We start from the raw sequence: 21,814 nt of genomic DNA, 5'->3' as shown, positions 1-21,814 counted from the left end.
AAACACACCCCATTAGAGAAATGCAAATTAAAACAAACTTAAGATATAATTTTACACCTGCCAGATTGATTAAAATGATAAAAGAGGAAAGTGACAAATGTTGGAGTGGGTATGGGGAAATGGGACATAAATTCATTGTTGGTGGAATTGTGAACTGAGCCGGCCATTTTAGAGAGCAATCTGGAATTATGCCCAAAGAATTCTTAAACTAACTATACCCTTGGACTCAGCAATAACACTACTAGGTCTATGTCCAAACATAATTAAGGAAAAAACTATATGTTCTAAAATGTTTATAGCAGTTCTTTGTGGTGGACAAAGAACTGGAAATTGCTGGAATTCCCATCAGTTGGGGAAATGGTTGAACAAGTTGTGATATATGGTTGTGATGGAATACTACTGCTCTTTAAGAAATGATTTAGCTCAATGATTTTAGAAAAATATGGAAAGACTTGCATGAAATAATGAAATGAGCAGAACCAAAGGAACATTGTATAGAGTAACAGCAATATTGTTTTAAGAGAGACTTTGAATGAATGGGTTATTTTGACTATTATAAATAACCAAATTAACTATAAAGGACATAAGAAAAAAATCATATGAACCCAGGGAAAGAACTAATAAATGGAAGTATGTATAGAATAATTTTACATGTATGTACATATGTTTTTTGTCTAATGGTAGCCATCTCTAGAGTGGGGGAGAGAGAAAAAAGAAATTTACATAATAGTTTTGTTTATTTGAAAGAAATAGCAGGTTGTGCATAATAGATTTGCAGGTTTATGTGTAATAATCTGTTTTGTATATAGAAATACTAGTTTTATTCCATAAATTAAAAATAAAATTTCAAAAAAAATCTCCCAGTGAACCCACTGCTGACCTGCGTAAGACGGGCAGCTTCTCAAGTATTATTCCTCATCAGATTCAGCTGCTGCTGCAACTCCTAAGAGGTCCCATTGCCAGAACCTCTTAGACTACTTTGTGCCAATCTCACTGGTTTCTAAGGCACTTGAATCCAAGAAGACTCAGTTTCCTAAGATCAGGAAAGATGAAGCAAAGGTGACATACATTCATGAACGTGTGGCAGCCTGATGACAGGTAGGGCTTCCTCTTCCCCCTTCCCTTCCCCTCCAACAGTATGCAGTAATCTTTGTAACTTAAAAGCTGCTAAGGAGGAGAGAGACCACACCTTTCAAATCTCTTGTGGCTCAGAAGCTAATTCTCCACTCAGCACTAGCTCCTCTGTCATTCGTGACCAAAAGAAGGCTCCAAACCTCCACAGGTTGGAAAGGTGGCAAGCAGAGAATTCTGTGTATGGCCTAAGCACTGCACCTTCGTTGGTTAGTGCCACCATTATATATAGAAAGCACTATGATATATCATTACTAAAGGTTTTGGCTTCCCAGATGTCAAAAATTTGATAAAGAAAAGCTTCATGAAGCTTCTGCTTTGTAGAAAATTATCATAGCTTAAGCCAACAACTGGTAAGAGTAGTAACCATTGTCTCCATTTTGCACCAACCTTTTGCATCTTAGCAGAAAAGACATTTCCTTAAGAAATATGCCTCCTGATGTATCCATGGTCATTAAATGCCTTTTTATGTTGGGTTGACTTGCCATGCTTGTTTTGGATTCCTTCTGCTCTGCTCCAGCCTCTACCTGTATTCTTTTGGAGCTAACAGGATGGTCCAGAAGTAGTAGCATCAGTGGCAGCTTGTGGTAAAGTTATGACGAGCTCAGAATAGGCTTATTTAGAGTTCTTTTGAACCGGCATGTTCTTAAAATGTGCAAGACCTACCAACCTTCATGCTGAAACTTGGCTGTGGCTCTGGAACTATAAAAGGAGTATTTCCAACTTATGTGAACAGACCAGATGTTTAGAATATCTCTCTTCAGTGGAACTGATGTGTTAGAAAAAATAATAATCAGAATTTATTAAAGCATGTTATGGGGGATTTAAGTGATTTGTGATGGATTTTCAGAATCAGCTCTTAAACTGTCCCCTAAAGAGATGACCATGACCTGACAACAAAAACTAGTCCCATTTTGGTGAGAATAGGCCAAGAAGTTTGGGCAGAAATATTGGTCTTTTAGGCAAGCTGTTTTGAAGGAGCATGCTGGGAAAGAAGTTCTGTTGAATTGTTATTGAGGTTGACTGTAAGAGGAAGCATATTTAGCATGGAATGGCAATGTTGTCATCACTACAAAAGATTTCTTTCTTTTCAGAGTTTCCAGTTTCTTCATATGTAGAATGAGGGCGTTGGACTAGCTGCTCTCTAATATTTTGTGATTAATTCTTGCCATGGAAGTACTTAATGACTGGCTGTGTTTAAGTTCATGCATTTGAGAAAGAGGTAGAAGAATACAGGGAATGAACTCAGGGGGAAAAACCAAGGAGAAGGGTGTGTTAGAAAGAAGAAAGGGAGGATCCAGGAAGTATTAGTTCCAGGATTCAGAACTTTACTGAATCCTGTCCTATTCTCATGTCCTGGTTTCTTCTCATCATGTTCCTGAGGAAGAGATTACCATCCAGGACATCTCTGAGTCCTTTGTTATTTTAGAAAGAAGATGTTTATAAAAGAGGCCCATTAGCAGAGCGGATAGAGGCATGCTTCTGACACAAGCTTGCTCTGTGACCTTGGACAAGTTGAAAACTTTGCTCTAGGCAAGTCTCTAATGCTTGAAGTTGTTGAGAAGTTGCCAACAGACATCAGTAGAGAACATTCCCTTGTGTTGGGGTTCCCTCTGCTAATGAAATCACGGGTCTGATACCTATCCCTAAAAAATAAAAAGAAGTCAATATGACATTTGTAAGAAATTTTAGTGTTCGTATGGGTTCCCAGACAGGTAGCTACCTGTTATAAAGTCAATAAGATCACAGAGGAGTGATAGATTTACTTTTTATAAAGATAATGGTAGCTTATAATACATGTCTATTGCTTTGTAACTAAGTTACTAGGAGTATATAGAAAATAAATAACTTACTTGCCCAGGTCACACTTAACTAGTAGTAAGAGGCAGGGGTGGTATTTGAATACAGGTCTTTTGACTTCAAGGTCAGATCTGCATCTACTGTACTATACTGTCTACTGTTGATATCAAGGAATTATTTATTAAGTACCTATTATGGGCCAGCCACTATTAGCTAGAGAGTCTAAGTGATTTATATGCCCAAGATCACAGTTAGTTGGGGAGCCAAAATTCTTGTGAGGTTTTTTTCTGCTATTCTTATGACTAATTTAGAATATTGAACTTGGAGTCAGGAAGATCTGAATTCAAATCCTATCCCAGACACTCACTAGCTAAGGAACCCTGGGCAAATCACTTTACCTTTGGCTGCTTCAGTTGCCTTATCTGTTAAGGAGATAAGATCTCTTTATAAGTTTGGACGGGATTCTGTTTTGAAAGTCCTATACTTCTTTGTTAACTATAAACTACTTGTTATTCAGTGACACTGTTGTCCTCAATGTGTCAATGCTGTCCATTGAGTTTTCTTGGCAAAGATACTGGAGTGGTTTGCCATTTCCTTCCCCAGATCCTTTTACAGAAAAGGAAACTGAGGCAAATAGGGATTAAGTGATTTAGCCAGGTTCACACAGCTAGTAAGTGCCAGAGGTTAGATTTGAACTTAGGTGTTCCTGAGTCCAAGCTCAGTACTCTATCCATGGCACCACCTCACTACCCCTATAAACTACTACTGAAGTTGAAAAGTATAGACTTTTATTGGTCAGAATAAATATTTCATTAAGTGTCATTCCATGCTAGGTGTCATTTTTTCTGTTTTTATCTTTAGCATCCACTCTACTTTTCCTCCTATTTCTTATGAGCATGATCTCCTTCTTGCCATTATTTTTTTAAACACTGATCAATAACCTTCCCTCTGTTATTTCAACAGTCTTCCTGCCTCGATGATTAAAATCAATGCATAAATTTTTCCCATTGTCATGAATGTCATTTCTATTCTCATCTATTCAGCTTCAGATTTAGATTTAGGGTTTTTGAGTCATTTGCAAAAGCTTCAGCTGACCAAGCCAGTGCATTGTCGATTGATGACAGCTCTCTGACACCTCATGTTTTCTGAACCTATAAATCTGTAGTGTTTGACAGTGGGATGGGATAAAATATTGGAGGCTTCATCTGCTTCTGGTGATTTTAAGTGACCAAGACATGCCTGGAAATAGGCTATCTGGGTGAGGCGGAGGAGTCCCTGCTCCTACTTTGACAGCATCATTGTTTTGATTATGCTTGTGGGACACAGATGTAATTGAAAGGTTTTGCTGGGATGTGGCATCCAAGCAGCCGTGTCAAATCCCAGGTGAGGATGCAAGCTGTCAGCCTCTCATCAGAGTCACACAAGCGGAGCCGACAGCCAAACTTCAACACACCAGCGCCAACCCGCCATCTCACTGCCAGCACTGCCCAGTTATTTCACTGTTGACCTTTTTCCCTTTGCTGGCTTGTCAAAAGATGCAACGTTCAGACTGACAGTAACACAGGAAGAAAAGAATGAAGCCAGAGCCAGGACCCCAAATTAGATAGAATTAGCCATTTCAAGTGTCCATCAGCTAGGATGAATTAATGGACAAGAACATTTGATGATGTAGAATGGGCTAGAGAGAGGGGGAGGGAGACAGAGAAAGAAAGAGAAGGATTTGTGTAAGGGAGAGGAGACGAACAGAATATGGGGGAAAATATTCAGAGACTCAATCATAGTCACTGTCTATTATTTGTGAATGGATAGAATTTTTTCCACATTTTACTACAGTAAAATCTTGATTAATCAGAATGATGAAGAATTTTCTGTTATTTGGAAATAGAGATAATAAGAGGTAGAGGTATTTGGGCTGAATTTATACTGACCTCAGAACATTCCCCTTTAAGTTTGTTTTATGACTGTCTGATTTGTGACTTGCCTTTTTCCTCCTAATAGAGGAGTCTAGATTCAAACTCATACTTTAATCAGCAAATAATTGTGGAGTACCTGCTATGTTCAGGGAGACAGAATCTCAAAGTTGAAAGAAACTTTAAGATGTGTTCTAGGTCAGTCAAAACTGAACCAGAATATCCACAGCATTATTCTGGACAAATCATAATTCAACCTCTGCTTGAAGATTTCCAGTCATGGTGACTATAATTCTTCTAAAAACAGCTGCTTGTACTTTCAGACATCTCTGAAATTCAGACAATTCTATCTATATCTATCCATCTATCTAGCTATATCAGACAATTCTATTGTTCCGTAGTTTTTAGTCTTCACGACTCCACTTGGGATGTTCTTGGCAATGATACTCGAGTGGTTTGCCATATCATTCTCTAGCTCATTTTGCAGAGGAGGAAACGGAAACAAACAGAATTAAGTGACTTGTCCAGGTTCATGCATAAATTATAAATATTAGAAATATTTTTAGTGTGGAGCTCAAATTTGCCTTGTTATAGGTAAATAACTGGTAGTCTGGCTGGATCTGGAGTTAGGAAGACCTGAGTTTGAGTCAAGTCTCAGATACTTTGTGACTATATGACCCCATGCAAGCTATTTCACTTATTGTTTCCTCAGTTTCCTCAACTAAGAGGAGAAGAATAATAGCACCCACCTTCCATGCTTGTTGTGGGGTTTGAATGAGTTAATATTTGTAAGTCACTTAACCTAGTGCCTGACAAATAGGAAATACTATATAATCGTTACTTATTATTATTATTATTAATTATTATTATTATAGCTTCTACCCATTGTTCCTCTATCTAGATTATTGGGTAGATTAAATCTTATCCCCATTCGACATGACAGTCGAAATCCTTGAAGTTAGCTTTTGTGTTCCCTAATTCTTCTTTTCTCCAGGCTGAATATTTCTTTATCATTTATGGAATAGTTAATCATATCTTTATCTATAATGGTATCCTTTTTCCCCCCCACAGTGAAGATGTATTCTATCACTGTCCTTCCTCAAATAAAATGTTAGAACCAGAAAAAATATCTCTGATCAGAGCAGAAAACAATTGTATAATCATGGTATATGTTCAAATAATGCCTTTCATAGTGAATCCTAAAATTGTACTTATTTTGGCTGCTATCCCACTGTTTACAATATGAACCTGAAATCTACTAAAAATTTATTTTTACATCAACTTATCTAAAGCTATATCTCTTTCATGTTCTATGCAGTTGATACTCATGGGATTTTATATTTATTCCTCTCATAGTTTATTTATTACATGGATATCCAACCTTTTATCTCTTCTGGGCCACATCACCCAACAAAAACTTATTAGAGACTATGTCAGTTAAAGGTTAAGTTAGTCTGTGATGTTGCAATGGTACACATGATCATCTGTTTCTTCATTTTCTGGGTATGTGATGCAGGCCACATGGATGGGCTTTGAGGGCCAGTTGTGACTCTCAAGTCTCAGGTTGGACACACCTGCTATTAGATTTGATTCATCATTCTGACATGTCAAGATTTTTTGGATCTTGATAGTCAATCAACACAGTAGCTTTCACTACCAATTTTGTGTCACCTGCAAATGTAAGCATGACTATGATTTTGTATAGGCAATTGATTAAAATGTTGACTAGCTTAGGACACAGAGTGGGATATTAGGGACATTCCACTGGAGATCCCCATCCAACTTACCTTGCAATTAATGGTCTAGTGTGGGTGTTTTTAACCTTGGATTCAGAAACTTAGATGGATGGAGTGGGGGTAAAATCTTTATTTTCACTAACTTTTGATTTTCCTTGTAACCCTGTGTTTTATTTTATGCATGTAAAAATAATATTTTAAAAGGGAGTTCATAGATTTCAGCAGATTTCCAAAAGGAGTCCATGATGCAAAAAGATGATGAACCCCAAGTTCAATTATACAACCAAATCTGTATTCATCTAATTATCATCTACCCTCACATCTAGGCAACCCAACATGAGGGAATTTGTTCAGTACTTTGTTGCATCAAGTTATGTAATTTCTATGAGATTCTTTTGGTCTTCTAGTCTAGTGGATCTGCCAGAAAAAAATAAATTATCTTCATCTGGCATGGTTTTCTCTTAGTTATCAGAACATTTCTCTCCAAATAGTCACAAATCATCCATTATGATGTTGCCAGAAACAAATTGAGTCAAGCTTACTTGCCTGTAACTTAAGGAATTCACCTTATCTTTAAATATCTCTCTCTATTAGAACATTTGCATATCTCCCATCCTTCAGAACCTCTCCAATTCTCCTTTATTTTTCAAAGATCACGGAGACTCATCAATCAGATTGTCCAATTCTTTTAGTTCATCTGAGCCCAGTTACTTGAATCCAGCAGACAGCTAACTGCTCTCTTGCCATCTTATTACTTATCTTGAGTATCAATTCCTTTTGAAAGATGCAGAAGAAATATGCTTCAAAACAGAGAGAATGAGCAAGAGGGATCCAGCTTGCTGGAGAAGAGTTCAGATGCTATCAATTATCGACCCTGATAAAATGAAGACCTGAGAGACAATGAAGTGCATCTACATGTGGAACTGGTCACATTTTCTACTTTACCATCTTGGTATTCTCCTTATGTCTTCAAAAAGAAAAAAAAAGATGTTCAGCGATGAGTGAATGAATTTTCTTTGGTTTCAAACTTTGAAAAACAATTTTTATATTTCTCCTCCTTTTTTCCTAATGAAGGAAGATTTCAAGATAAGCAATTAGGTCTTTCATTGATTTCTGTTGCTAGAGGTGATCATCTACACTGGCAAATATCTCTGTGAGGGCAAAGACTGGCCTTATTTATGTTTATCTCCTTCCTGGCCAAACACAGGATGTCTCATACATAGTAGGTATTTAGTGATTTAATGGATAGATGAATGACTGAATGAAACCAACTTTTGGGGAAGAAGATAGAGTTCCCATTTTGACCTGGATTAGCTCTGGAGTCAAAATAACAAGATTTATTTCCATCCTCTGGTGTTCATTATCTATGTGATCTTGGCCAAGTCACTTAATTGCCAAGATTTTTGTTTCCTTGTCTGCAAAATGAAGGCTATGGACAACATTTTCTAGCCCTAGAGCTGAGACCCTATAAGGCACAGTGAAAAGAAATACTGAAGTTTTGAAAAAAAATTTTAAGGGAAATTTAATCTATTTCTCCTAGCCATTTCAATTCGCTGTCTCCATTCCTTTGCATCAGCTGTTCCTTTCCCCCCCTTCACTCCCCAGTTAGCTGGTGTTTCCTTTGTATGCAGTTTCTTATAGTTTATTTGTCATCATTTTCAAGAGATTGCAAACTCCTTAAGGATAGGATTTTTTTCCATTTGTGTTTTTATTCCCCCCAGCAGCTCATGCAGTGACTGACTATTGGTGGATGTTTACTGATTATACACAGTAGGTGCCTAATAAATTTTGATTGAATTGAATTAAAGGGGAAAATCCTACAATCAAGGATGTTCCTATTATATACTACCCATAAACTATGTAATAAGTTCTATGGCCCTTCAGTTCCTATACTTCTATGGTATAATAACCCCTAATGGAAAATTACTCTTCTCTCTACTTATTAGATTGAGATGTAGTCACCCTTTGATTTTATACACACACATAAAATATTCTGCAAATTTAAAAGTGCTTGATAAATGTTATATTCAATCATTTCATTTAAACCAACTTTTTGTGACCCCAAAGGTGTTCTCCTGGCAATAATATTGTAGTGATTTGCCATTTCCTTTTCCAGCTCATGTAATAGATGAAGAAACTGAGGCAAACAGGATTAAGTGACTTACCCAGGGTCACACAGCTACTAAATGTCTGAGATCAGATTTGAACTCACAAAAATGAGTCTTCCTTCATTCAGGCTCAGCTTCAGTAGTCTCTATCCAACACATCATCTCACTGTCCCCCACCCCCCCAAAAAAAGTTCACCAGGTAGAGGAAGGGTGAGTTGTTAATGTTGTTGTCCAGTTGTTTCAGTAGTATCTGAATCTTCATGACCCCATTTGGAGTCTTCTTGGCAGAGATAACTGGAGTAGCTGTGTAAACCTGATTGTCACTTTGCCCTGTTTGCCTCAGTTTCCTCATCTGTAAAGTGAGCTGGAGAAGGAAATGGCAAACCAGTCCAGTATCTTTGCCAAGAAAACACCAAATGGGGTCACATATAGTAGAACGTGACTGAAATGACTGACTACATCTCATGTTCTATCTATGCACCACCTAGCTGTCCAATATAAATGTTAACTGTTAGTATTATGGAAGTAGAATATGGAAGAAGAACTGGTTGGCTCTGAATAGCTTCTGAGGGGAAAGAAGCAAAAATAACAGCCAGGTTTTGATTAATGGAAACTGAATTGTAGCTGTAGTATTGGAAAAGATAAGTCAGAAAGCAGAGGATTTCTCCCCAATACAAGGGGTAAGAGTGCCCACATATAGAATAAATATTTTATAATAATAATGTCTGTTATATTCTCTTATAAAGAAAAAAGGCCTTAAGGTGGTATTTTTGCAAGGTTTTTATTTGCAACCAATCTGCCTATTGCTACTAGCCATGCTCAGCTGCATCTTCTGGTTTCCATTTCTATTCATTTTCCAGTTCCTTTTCTTTCTTTCTTTTTTTTCTGAGTTGAAAGAAAGGAGAAAAGAATTTTTATTGACAATTGTTGGTTCCTTGTTGGTTACATGTTGTAGCTTGCTCCAGTTCCTTTTCCTAAGGAGCTCACAATCTAATGGGGGAAGACAACACTTAAAATAAGAGAAATCTACCCAGTTCAGGGCCAGATGAGTGAGAAATGGAGATGCTAAGGGAGGAAGTCAGGGACCATATAGTCCAATAGGCCAAATATTACTTAAATATCACTTAAGTAATACATCCAGAACTAAAATTGAATAGGAAAGCAACCAGGGAGTCAGAAAAGTAGATGAATGTGATTCAGACTTTCCCGACTCTTTTCTATTCATTCAATCAATCAATATTTATTAAGTGCCTACCATGTGGCAGCAATATGCTAAGCAAAGAGATTCAATTCAAGATTCAGTCATTGTCCTGACCCATGTGCTGTACCTTTGCCTCCCTGTCCTCACCATTCTTTCTCCCACTCAGATTATTCTTTCATTTGATGTTAAAGACTAAATTATGGTATCACATTTTTATTTAATATTTTAATCTGAACAAGCTGCTCATTAGACAGATCCTTACCTGAACATCTTTGGACAGGCTCTCTTCATTTCATTATTGGTACTCTAGATTATTATGACGCGATGGGGGAAATATACTTTCCCCCACATATTATGATATTGTTTGGCCGTAGAAGTAATGAAACTATTAATTAATTTTGAAAATTCTCTTAGTCTAATTTTTGTAAATTATAGAATTACCAAATCTCAGTTAGAAGGAACCACAATGGGTCACTATTCAACCTGTACTTTAAAAAAAGTGATAGCAATCATTTCTTTAGTGTTGTGAGGTTTGCAAAATGTTTTATATACATTATTTCATGTTATTCTCATGACAGTCCTGTGAGATAGCTGCTGTTATCATCCCCATTTGCAGATAAATAGGTTCTAAAAAGCTAGTAAGTAACAGAGGCAAAATTTAAACCCAGGTCTTCTTGATTCCAAGTTCATTCGCTATGTTGCCCCCTTATTAACAAAATTGAACATAAATTTAGATAATCCAGTTTTATCCCACACTTTAATCAATTAACCAACCATCATTTCTTGAGTTTACTATGTCACTAGGGATACAGTGCCAAAAATAAGCCAATCCCCAAACTACTGCTCTATGGCCAGGCTTTGAAAAATGAAATGACATTCATAGTGAGCAGCTTCTAAGACTGTCCCATTTCCTATGTTTCTCACACCTTTCCTTTGTGCTCAAGGGAATCTTTCCTGTCCACCTGATCTCTGCTAAGCTTCTTGGATCCCCTTCCAGCAGACTCTGTGGGATTTGATACTGTCAGCCTGTAGCTTCCATGACAAATAGGTCTTGTGGAAGCATCCTAGTACATATAGCACAAACTATAAAGTAGACATTTTCACTGTTACCAAAGAAATACATTTGAAACTCAAATTTACCCTGGGAAGGAGGTCATTTCTCATTCCAGTTATCCACAGTAGCTTCCAATTCGGCATCCTAAGATGGCAGCCAGGTCTCTTCACAGCACAGAGTGGCAAGCTGAGGCTAGCCTGTAGACTATTTCAAAACAATATCATTCTCAGTTGTCTAGAGTTTTTTGAATAATATGCAGAGATTGATCCACTAACAGTTTGGCAGCAATTGTTTGTCTAGTTCCTTTCAACCCTGTAGCAGTCACACCTTCCCTGTAAGAAAAGGTTTGAACAGGGTGAGAAAAGTTAGTGACAAAACCAAGAGAATTACAGTAACAGATGGATTTCTTTTGGTATAGGGATACAATTGAGTTGAACAAGAGATTGCTCAATAACACAATCGCATTAACCCAGCACCATTTCCACGGCCAAATGTCTGGAAAAACTATATTCCTGCCAATGACATGCAGTGTTCTACAATCTGGCCTTGCAGGAGGACACGTACAATGTCCGGATTGTCCAGTCTTAACAATGGAATTAATCAGCATGACACTGGGTTCTCTATTTGCAAAAATAAGGGAACAATTTGGGGTCTGTCACTTTATAGAGGCTCCTTCACCAGCAACTTAACTTGACCATTCCCAAGTCATGCTTTTTGCTTATGCACAAAACTTTTCATTCATTTTTTAAAATATATTATTATTTAAATGCCTATTATTTACACGTGGTAGATGTCTGAGTTAGCTATGTTACTGTATACAGATAACATCTACAGAAGAGGAAGATCCCTGAGTTGGATACATTATTGTATATAGATAATATCAACAGAAGAAGAATTAAACTGGCCAGAAGCAGCAAATGTATTCTATGTAAGTCAATGTTACCAAGAGAATACTTGTTTGAGCCAGGATAATAAGGGACAAGAGAGCTGAATTTGGAATCAGGATTTGGGATTAATTCCCAGCTCTGCAATTTACTATTTTTGTGACCTCAGGTATATCCCTTTAATGTCGGTGGACCTCAGTTACCTTATCTATAAAATTGCATATGTGTTGGACTAAGTGTCCTTTCTATAGTAAATATAATCCCATAAACTTAAAAAATGGTCTTAAGGGATGGAAATAGTGGAATAACTATAACTTTATCTCTTTCAGAGAATGTCTTTAAAATTGTCCCATATGCTGATCACTCACCTGTGTTCCAATTTATCTTTCTTCATATATTGTAGGCATGCTAGCATGAATTAGCAAGTCAGATCTACTTGTCTAACTTACACCTACCTCATGCCCTCCAGGCTCACATCTCCAACTGCCTATTAGACAGACACTTTGAATCATATGTCCCATAAGATATCTTAAATTAAACATGTCCAAAACTGGATTCATTGAAAGAGACAGAGAATGAAAAAGAGAACATGGTTAATGAATAGAGACAGATCTAGGGGAGGAAGTGGGAACAGAGCCTTAGCAAAACTTCTTTAACTTCTGAAACTGGAGAGAAGGAATAAAAGATGGGGAGTGGGGAATACACAGAGAGATTATTAGGTGGAGAAGGAAGGAAAGAGTCATCACAATAGGTGACAGTCATTTTGGTAAATTAAATGAGTTCTCATGTCAAAAGAAAAGGATATGTGGGCATAGCTTGGATACAGTTCTTGGAGAATTTCTTGGGTTGTTATAGAAGTATGTCCATGTGGCTGCTCTTGGCCTCAACAGATTTTCCCTGTGTAAATGTATTTCCTTTCTACTCAATGTCCATCACTCATTTTGGACCATGGGCAAAATGCCCACAAAATGCCACAGACTAACTTGAACTCTCCAGAATACTCTCAGGGAGAGGAAGAGACTGAAATGAAACAGATTACCAACTTGTGAATGTACAGTCCTCTCCTCACACATGAGCCCCCCACAGTAATTCCTCACAAATTCCTATACAAATTTGGTCTAATATTTCTCTAAAACAGAAAACCAATGATATTTTTGTTTGAATTATTCATTTCATTTCTCACTATGTATTTGAAGAGTTCAGTCTGGAATGGAATGAAAATGTGGCTGACTTGGGCATCCTCTTTAAAATAGAGGTTCCAGGAGGAATTGGTCAATCAGAGAGAGAAGACAGATTGTCAGATAAGGTACTTCCACTGTTAGAATGGAGGTACTTCCACTCCAGACATGGAGTAACATTGAGGGTGAAAAGTTTTCTATGGCATAGTAGGGAAAGTCTATTCAGTTCAACCTGGAGAGGAATGAATGCATGGCTAGCCTGGGCATCCTCCTTAAAATGATTAATTATTTTGACCTTGTCACAATTTAGTCTATTATTTGCACATAGTAATAATTGTGATTATTCCATTCTAAAAGAATCTCTGTCTTCTATAGCTATCAAAACCATTTTGAAAAATGAGTCTATTCTACTCTGCCAACCACTCCCCATCTGCCTTCTTGGCTGGCTGAAGTCCTTGTTGTAGCTACATATCATTTCTTCTCACTAGAAACACGTATGCATGCACACATGTTCAAAGTAAAGGTCCTTAATGAAGTTGTAGATTTTGCTTTTGTTGGTCATTTTTATATGACCCTTTTGCATCAAACCAAATGAACCTTTTCTAGTAACAAAACAATCAAGTAAAACCAGACAAAATAGAGTTCCAATGAAATAATACATGCCCATTGTCCACCCATAGATCTCTACTTCTCCAAGAAAAAGAGGGAGGTGCATTTTGTTAGCTCTTTTCTGGCTTCAAGATTTATATGGCATTATATATAAAGTGTTCAGTTTTGATTTAGTGTTTTCTTTGCTTACATTATTGTAGTCATTATCTCTCTCTCTCTCTCTATATATATATATATATATTGCCCCTGGTTGCTTGCTTCACTCCACATAAGTTTATACAAGTCTTCCTATATTTCTCTGAATTCTTCATTCATTGTCTTTTATAGTTCAGTAGTCATCCATTGCTTGGAGTTTGTCATAGTTTGTTCAGCCATTTGGGGCATTTGATTTAATGATCCTGTCAAGAATCTTGAGTCTATTACTTTAGTCATAAATGAATATGAAAGGAAAGACCTCTATCCTCTGATCAAGTGACTGATTTAACTGGTCAGGGAGGATATTTTATAGTTGTTAAGCTTACCAAAAGGAAGAAAATAATCCATCCTAAGCTGAGTTTTGGAATTCAAGGTTCAAATTTCTTCAGCCAAGAAACTCGCAATTGAAAAAACCACTGCATTTACTCCTTTGTCCTTAAGAATTTATGTGGGATTCAGAGTATTAGAACCTTACCCTTGACTACACTTCCCAGCAAAAATAAGGGAGATTAAGTTAGGCAACAGAATAAGACATGGTTCCCATGAGTCCCACACAAACCAGAGATCATTACTCATAAAATGACAGCAGTAGCAGAACAAGTGGGTTCAGTGTTCACAATATTACATCCATCCAGTATATGTTACCTTGCCTGGACCTTGGCAGAAGCAGACAGTTGGTGTTTTTTGTTATTGTTTTTTTAATGCCATTATCAACGGTACTGAGGTCAGATTTCAGGCCAAGATTCCCTTGAGTTACACCGGATGAGGATTTGGCCCAATGTGAAGATACTGACTCAAGAATAGCAGCTGCTAAGTAGAAGTCCCAGGGGCTGATTTGAGGGGAGGAGTCAGTTGAAAGACAGGATCAGATGGAAAAATGGAGCCAAGCCATTTCTCATGTGGCCCTTTGAATTTTTATCTTTGCAGAGTCCTTCCAAGTGGTTGTGCGAGGCAATGGCTTCTATCATGCACGGAATATTGACCAAGTTCTCTGCAGCTTTAAGATCAATGACACCGTTACCATTAGTAAGTAGAGATTCCACTGCCTCTGAGTCATGTCTCCATAAGTACCATAGAAAAAGCATTGAATGTATGTGAGTCCGGACACCTGGTTCTCACATTGCATCTTGTTGCCTGCTCTTGTACTGCCAGTAGATTTAGCTTGAGGGTCATATAAAAATACAAAAACAAACAGAGATGGGCTCTCGGGCTATAGTTTACCAGACCTGGGATAGATGATATCTTGAATTTCTTTTCCTCTCTAAGAGCTTATGAGTTTAGTTTCTAACAGTTTAGAAAATATGAGCTCATTCATTCTTACTGCAATCCCTATGCGATACATAGGAGAATGAGATTGTCTGGTCCCATTTTCAAATGGAAAAATTGTACCGTATTGGAGAGAATTGTTGTGAACACTATTAAAAAAGTACCCAACTCTAGATATCTTTGAACTATTATTTTTGTGTTAGTTACTGTGATTTGTCTATGATTTCATCTTTGTATGAGATTCTCAGTTCTCCCTTTGCCTTATATGGAACTTCATCCCTATATGGAACACTCCCTCCACCAATGCAGAGTACTTCACCATATCTTATAGTGTTATAGAGCTCCCTAGAACTGAGAGGGTTAAGTGATTTCATCCTGGATCACTCAGCTAGCATATGTCAGAGGCTGGGCTTGAGGCCAGGTCTCACTGACTCCAAGACCAACTCTCTCTCCACTACACCATATGACATCTAATTAAAGAGTATATTACTTAGCTAATTCTCCATACCCTCTCTTGGTCCCTGGTTCAACCATCCTAGTTACGAATTTTGTTAATGGTTCTAGATCACTAAAATTAGTCATCTCCCTGGGCTCATTGGTGCCTGGATGTTTCTTTATGAACTTTAGAGACTAGTTCAAGCATGATTCTTGATGAACTAAAGAACAAATCAGTGTAGAATAAAGGTTTCTAATTATACCCCTTGGTTTTCAGAAAACCCTACAGCACTCTCTGTTCATAATGAAATTCAATAATTTCTGTAGTTTACCTTGCCTGTACACTAAAATAAAATAGAGATTAATTTATAATATAATAGCAACTATTTCCAGTACTCCTTGATGGGTATCTTGTAACCCCAGGGGAGCTTGAATTCACCAAGTTGGGAACCTCAGGTCTAGACCATACCCCCTGCTTTCTGAAAAGTCTCAATTTATTCCAATGGTCCTACTCAATGAGAAGCTTCCAGAGGATAAGGACTGTCTCCCTTTTGTCTCTGATACAAAGGAATAATCATTTCATTGAACAGAATAGTGCCCACTCTAGAAGAGATTCCCCCATAGGGATTTTTAAGTCCCTAGAGCTACTTCTCTATCCTTTCTACAAGTCTGCTATTTTTTCTCACCACTTTGGACTTTAAGGCCTAATGATTCCATGGAACAGAGGTCAAAAACTGTTATCCTGGCTATCTCGGTTCAACTCAGGACGGGACCATTCCCAAAGTTCTCTTTTAATCTGCCTGCCCAATCACTGGGCTGTGAAACAAGGGTCTGGCTCCCAGCCAGTTCCCAGGAATTCATCAAAGGAGGCACTGCAGCAAAAAAAAAAAAAAAAAAAAAAAAAATGAATTGGCCTCTGGAATCCAAGCAGAGAAGCCAAGGATGGCATCAATCACAGAGACCAAGCTTTTTCTGTCCCCAGGCAGGGCCTGTTTCTAAAAGAGTTTTACCCACTTGGCAAGGGAATGACAGATTTCCCGCATTCTAGTTCATTTTTGTTCTAGTACTGAACAAGTACTGAAGAGAGGTGTCCGTTTTCAGAATGGTCATGCTGAACCTTTCTCCATCTCAGACTTCACCACGAGAGAAAACAAGACTGCATCCTGAGTCATGACTTCTCATCCTAGTTCTGGCTGGTTCAAACAAGTGTGTGTGTGTGTTTGTGTGTGTGTGTGTGTGTGTGTGTGTGTGTGTGCATATGCATATGTATATTTATATGTATTTATGTGTGTAGGTATATATGTACACACATACATATTAACTCCCTCACATTATGGTCTTCTTCAAGAATGAAGGACATAAAAAAAACCCATTCATTCCAGAAGAAGAAATAGAAATCAAGAGAGGGGAAATAGTATGTCCCAAGTGCTCCCAAGTGGGTTCAAACAGCACCAGCAACAAAAGGTATTTGGAAGTTATGTAGTCAATGTGACCAGAGTATATATGTATATGACAGATAGATGATAAAGAGATAGAGATAATCACCACTGGGGGGGGCTGAATCTTTTCCAACTTCTTTTGTGTATTTCCCAGGAAAGTGTGTTTATCCTGGATGAAGATATATCACAGATTTCCAGGCCTGGACTCTTCTCCCATAGAACCATTTCTATGTCACCATTACTCTCTTCATTCCCTACATATCTAGCTGTATTTGAGGAAAAGCATCCCTACATATACACAACAAGAACTGTACTTCTTTCCTTTGAATTCCTCCCCAAATTTCATATTGAGACCAGCTTGATCCAAAATAGTACCCAAATCATTTTTCAGAATTGCTTTCAATTAGCTTGAATTGCCTCCTTCGCTCTTCCCTAAGATGCCTTGGCTCTTAGTTTTAAAAGTATTCTTATTTCTCTAAAAATAATACTATTTGCTTTCTACCACTAAGGTATATGTGGTGAAATCATAGACTTAGAGCTAGAAAGGACAGGTTCCTCTGACTCCATGTCCAGGACTTTATCCACTAAATCACCCAGGTATTATAATTTGTTGTCTTACCTGGTATTTCTCATGCTGTGAGGCAGGAATTTGCACTTCAAATATTTATTCCAAAAGGGCAACTAGGTGGCACACTGCATAGAGCATTGGTCTTGGAGTCAGGAGGACAAGAGGTCGAATCCAGTCTCAGTCACTTGCCACTAAATAGCTGTGTGACCTTAGGCATGTCACTTAACCCTGATTGCTTTGCATCTGGGGCATCTCCAGTTGCCCTAACTCATTTCTGGCCATTGGACCCAGATGACTTTGGAAGAGAAAATGAGGCTGGTGACTTAGCACAGCACCCCTGCTCACTCAAATTCAATTCATTTGCTTATCATGACATTAACTCCCTTATGTTATGGTCTTCTTCAAGAATGAAGGATAAAAAAACATTTATTCCAGAAGAAGAAATAGAAATCAAGAGAGGGGAAATAGTATGTCCCAGGTGCCCCCAAATGAGTTCAAACAGCACCAACAACAGAAGGTATTTGGAAGTTATGTAGTCAATGTGGCCAGAGTATAATCTGGTCATCTCCATTGGTTGTTTATGATGGCATCTCCCACTAACTTTTTTGTCTAGCTACGGAATCATAAACTATTAGAGTCAAAAGAAACCTTTAAGATCCCCTAGTCCAACCTCTTCCTCAGTGTAGGGATCTCTAGCAATCCTTACTGATCAGCCTCCAATGACTGGCTATTTTATTAGAAATTTGTGGGTTACCTCAGTTGATCAGAGCATGCTACTGATAATGCTAACATCAATGGTTTGTTGTCCATATGGGCCATGGTGCAAGCATTAAGACAACGTGGCATGTTGACTAGAACCCAAATCTTGAAATCAAAAAGTATTGACATTTAACTTTGGGAAAGTAAACCTCATAAATTTAAACTGACTCCATCATTTTCATTCTTTTGCTATTAAAGGGCTGACATTTTTGAGGACCCGTGTTCATTGGTATGATCAGATGTTAGAGGGAGTATACTTGAATCATACCTGGAGCAGTGTTAGACCTATGTATATGGCACCTTCTTCTAAAGAACTTAAAGTCTTTACAGAGAGAAGTTTCTTTTTAGTTTTTTTTTAATATAAGCCTCATTTTGATTATTATCTTCTTGAAACATTTCCATGATGTGATAAGGGGAAGTCATTATCTCTGTTTAGCAGAAATAGAAATAGAGGCACAGGGTAGTTATAATAGATAAGGTGAACCCTGAATCTATGTTTCCTGATTCTGTTCACTGTCAGCCAATGAATCAGAGTATTTTGTGTTAATTCTCTTTGAAGAATTCAGGCAGGCAGATGACAAAGTGGAAAGAGCACTAGACTTGGAATCAGGAAGACCTGAGTTCAAATCTAGCCTCACACATTTATTAGTTTTGTGATCCAAGGCAAGTCACTTGTCCTTGGTTTATTTATCTGTAAAATGGGAATAATAATGATGGTTCCCAGGGTGGTTATGAGTATAAAATGAGATAATATATTTTTGCTGCAGCCCTCAAAAATGCTATATTAATGCCAATTATAATTATTATTATTATTTTGTCTTGTATTTCGGAAGGAATCAAATGTATCACCTTCCAAGAACATCATACTTCCTTTCTGATCCTAAAGGAAAAATTCTAATTCTTAGAATATTACAGTTAATAAAAATTAGCAAAGACACTGATAAGTTGGGTAGCATCCAAAGGAAAGTATCCAAGATGACAGAGGGCCTCAAGATTATGCCCTATGTAGATTGATTTGAGGAAATGGGATCATTTACCCTGGGAAAAGAAGGTGGGAGGATATGATAGTAGTATTTATGTATTTGAAGGGTATAGAAGGATGCAATTGTTCCTCTTGACTCCTTAAAGGGAACTAGGAGCAATTTTATCTAGGTATTTTAGATCTATAATAAGAAAGGACCTTGGAAGCCTTCTAGCCAAATGCCCTATTTTTAGACTGGCTTAAAAGAGTTAAGATTCAAACCCAGAGCCTTTGACTCTAAATTCAGTATCTTTGCCAGTATACTACTCTGGCTCTGAACTTGCTGGAAGGAATTCCTATAATACCAACATTATAAAAATGAAGAATTCTGAACTTTTATAAAGTGAGGTAAAATAAAAATAGCAAAACCAGAAGAACCATTTATACTTAACAGCAACAATGTAAAAACAACTCACTTGAAAAGCTGATCAGATATGATTCCAGAAGTACCTCCATACACAAAAGTAATGAATTTAGGGTACAGAATGAGAAAATTTGAACACAATCTAGGAGGGAATTTCTTCTGCTGGACTACCTATATTTGTTACAAGGAATTTGTTTTTCTTTTATCTTTTTTTCAATGGACTATGGGTGAGAAAGAAGATAGATTCCTGTTCATCTAAAAATTGTTTAAAAATATAGGGGCAGAGACTTCAGGTATGGAGTGTTGCATACACTTTCAGATGAGGTCCCGGAATTTTTAGTTTTTTAAGTTTTTTCATTTATCACAAGATAAATGGGGTAGAAGTAAATGTTGATTAAGTACAAATGAAGCATATTGTTAAAACATTTTTAATGAAAAAGGCAATTGATAGATAGTTAAAGGATATGAACAAAGTTTTCAGAGGAAGAAATCAAAGTTATCTATAGTAATATGAAAAAAAATGCCCTGGTACCAAAGATTAGATAAATGTGATTAAAACAACTCTTCAATATATCACATCACATCCACCATATTGAAAAATATGGCAAAAAAAGGCAAACAACAAATTCTGGAAGGGACATTAACACACTGTTGGTAGTGTTGTACACTAATCCAAGCAGTCTGGAAAACAAGTTAGAACTGCCAAAAGGGTTATAAAACTGGGTATACCCTTTCTCCCAGAAATCCTCCAAATGGGTCTATATGCCAAGGAGATTAAAGAAAAAAGAAAACAACACATGCATACATACAAAAATATTTATAGCAGCTCTTTTTGTGGTAGTAAAGTATTAGAAACTTACAGGATACCTATCAATCAGGGAATGACTGAACAAGTAAAATATAAATGTGATTACTATTGTAAAGTAAGAAATGTTGAAGTTCATAGTTTCAGAAAAATCCTAGAAAAATTATATGAACTGATGCAAAGTGAAGTAAGCAGAACCAGGAGAACAATGTACACAGTATCAATATTATACATTGATCAACTGTGGTACTCTGATCAATACAGTGACCCGCCAAAAGTCCAAAGAACTCATGTTGTAAAATCTCAGATAAAGAAGTAATGGACTTAGAGTGAAGATTAAAACAGCTTTTCTCTTCATTTTTCCTGCTTTTTTTCTCTTTAGTTTTGGAACTTGGCTAATGCAGAGATGCTTTTTGCATAATTTCATATGTATAAGGATATTATATTTCTTGCATTCTCAATGATTTTGGGATGGGTGGGAGGAGGGAGAAAATTTTGAACTGAAAATAAAAATAAAATGAAAAAAGAGGAACTTTATTACATTTAGAGATACCTAAAAGTGAAATGCGTTGCTTTAGGAGATAATGGGTTTTCTCTCACTCAAAGTATTCAAGCATAAGTTTATCATGCCTATTTGTCAGAGATGTTGCAGACAGAATAATTGTTTGGATGTGAGTTGTATTAGATGACTTCCAAAGTCCTTCTCAACTCAAAATTTTTTTAATATTTTCATAATAGTTAAGGGATAAAAATCTCATTTAGTGAAATTTTCATAGATCAGTAAATTTTCAAAATTAGAAGGGACTTTACTATATTCTAGGGGCTCATTTTACAAATGAAGAAACTGAGTTCCAGGGAATTCAAGGAACCTGCTTAAAGCAACACAACTAAATAGTGGTAGGAATAGAGTAGAATCCAAGTCTTCTGACTTGTTTCATTGCTTTGTCATTGCTTCTTCTAATTCACTTTCTCTACTTTACTTATGAACCTTACAGGAATTACATTTATTCACATGTAAATTCTAAATTGAAGCTGCAGGTGGCCAAGATTTATTTAAAGTTATCCAATGAGGCCATTAAGAATCAGGGAATAGCATGAGATACTTGACCCTCCACTTTGACCTGTGCTGCCTTTCCTAGAATTGTCCTTTCCATACTTATTTTTAATCCTGTGTGGTTTTGTTTTAGATGAGAAACCAACGGTTGTGCAAGATACATATTTATTTTGTCCTGCCCCAAAGCTAGATGAAGTTGGACAGTAAGTAATGATGGAACCTTCTCAACTATATTTTGCATGATTTCTCTTTATCCATTCTAAGTCCTAACCACTCTACTGACTCGCATTCTTTTCT

General features: G+C 37.1%; 1 protein-coding gene across 1 annotated transcript in view; it reads left to right on the top strand.

Annotated features, from left to right (window-relative positions):
• ANTXRL (ANTXR like) overlaps positions 1–21,814 on the top strand; it is a 91,050-nt gene that overhangs the window by 28,895 nt on the left and 40,341 nt on the right. Inside the window, exons 10-11 of the mRNA XM_074233086.1 lie at positions 14,734–14,832; positions 21,651–21,720. Coding sequence (XP_074089187.1) covers positions 14,734–14,832; positions 21,651–21,720 — 169 coding nt within the window. The remainder of the gene's footprint in view (positions 1–14,733; positions 14,833–21,650; positions 21,721–21,814) is intronic.

Source organism: Macrotis lagotis, chromosome 4 (assembly GCF_037893015.1).
Source record: "Macrotis lagotis isolate mMagLag1 chromosome 4, bilby.v1.9.chrom.fasta, whole genome shotgun sequence".
In the NCBI taxonomy this organism is placed as follows: Eukaryota; Metazoa; Chordata; class Mammalia; order Peramelemorphia; family Peramelidae; genus Macrotis; species Macrotis lagotis.
Note: the sequence above shows the minus strand (reverse complement) of the source record. Positions and strands in the feature narration are given on the sequence as shown.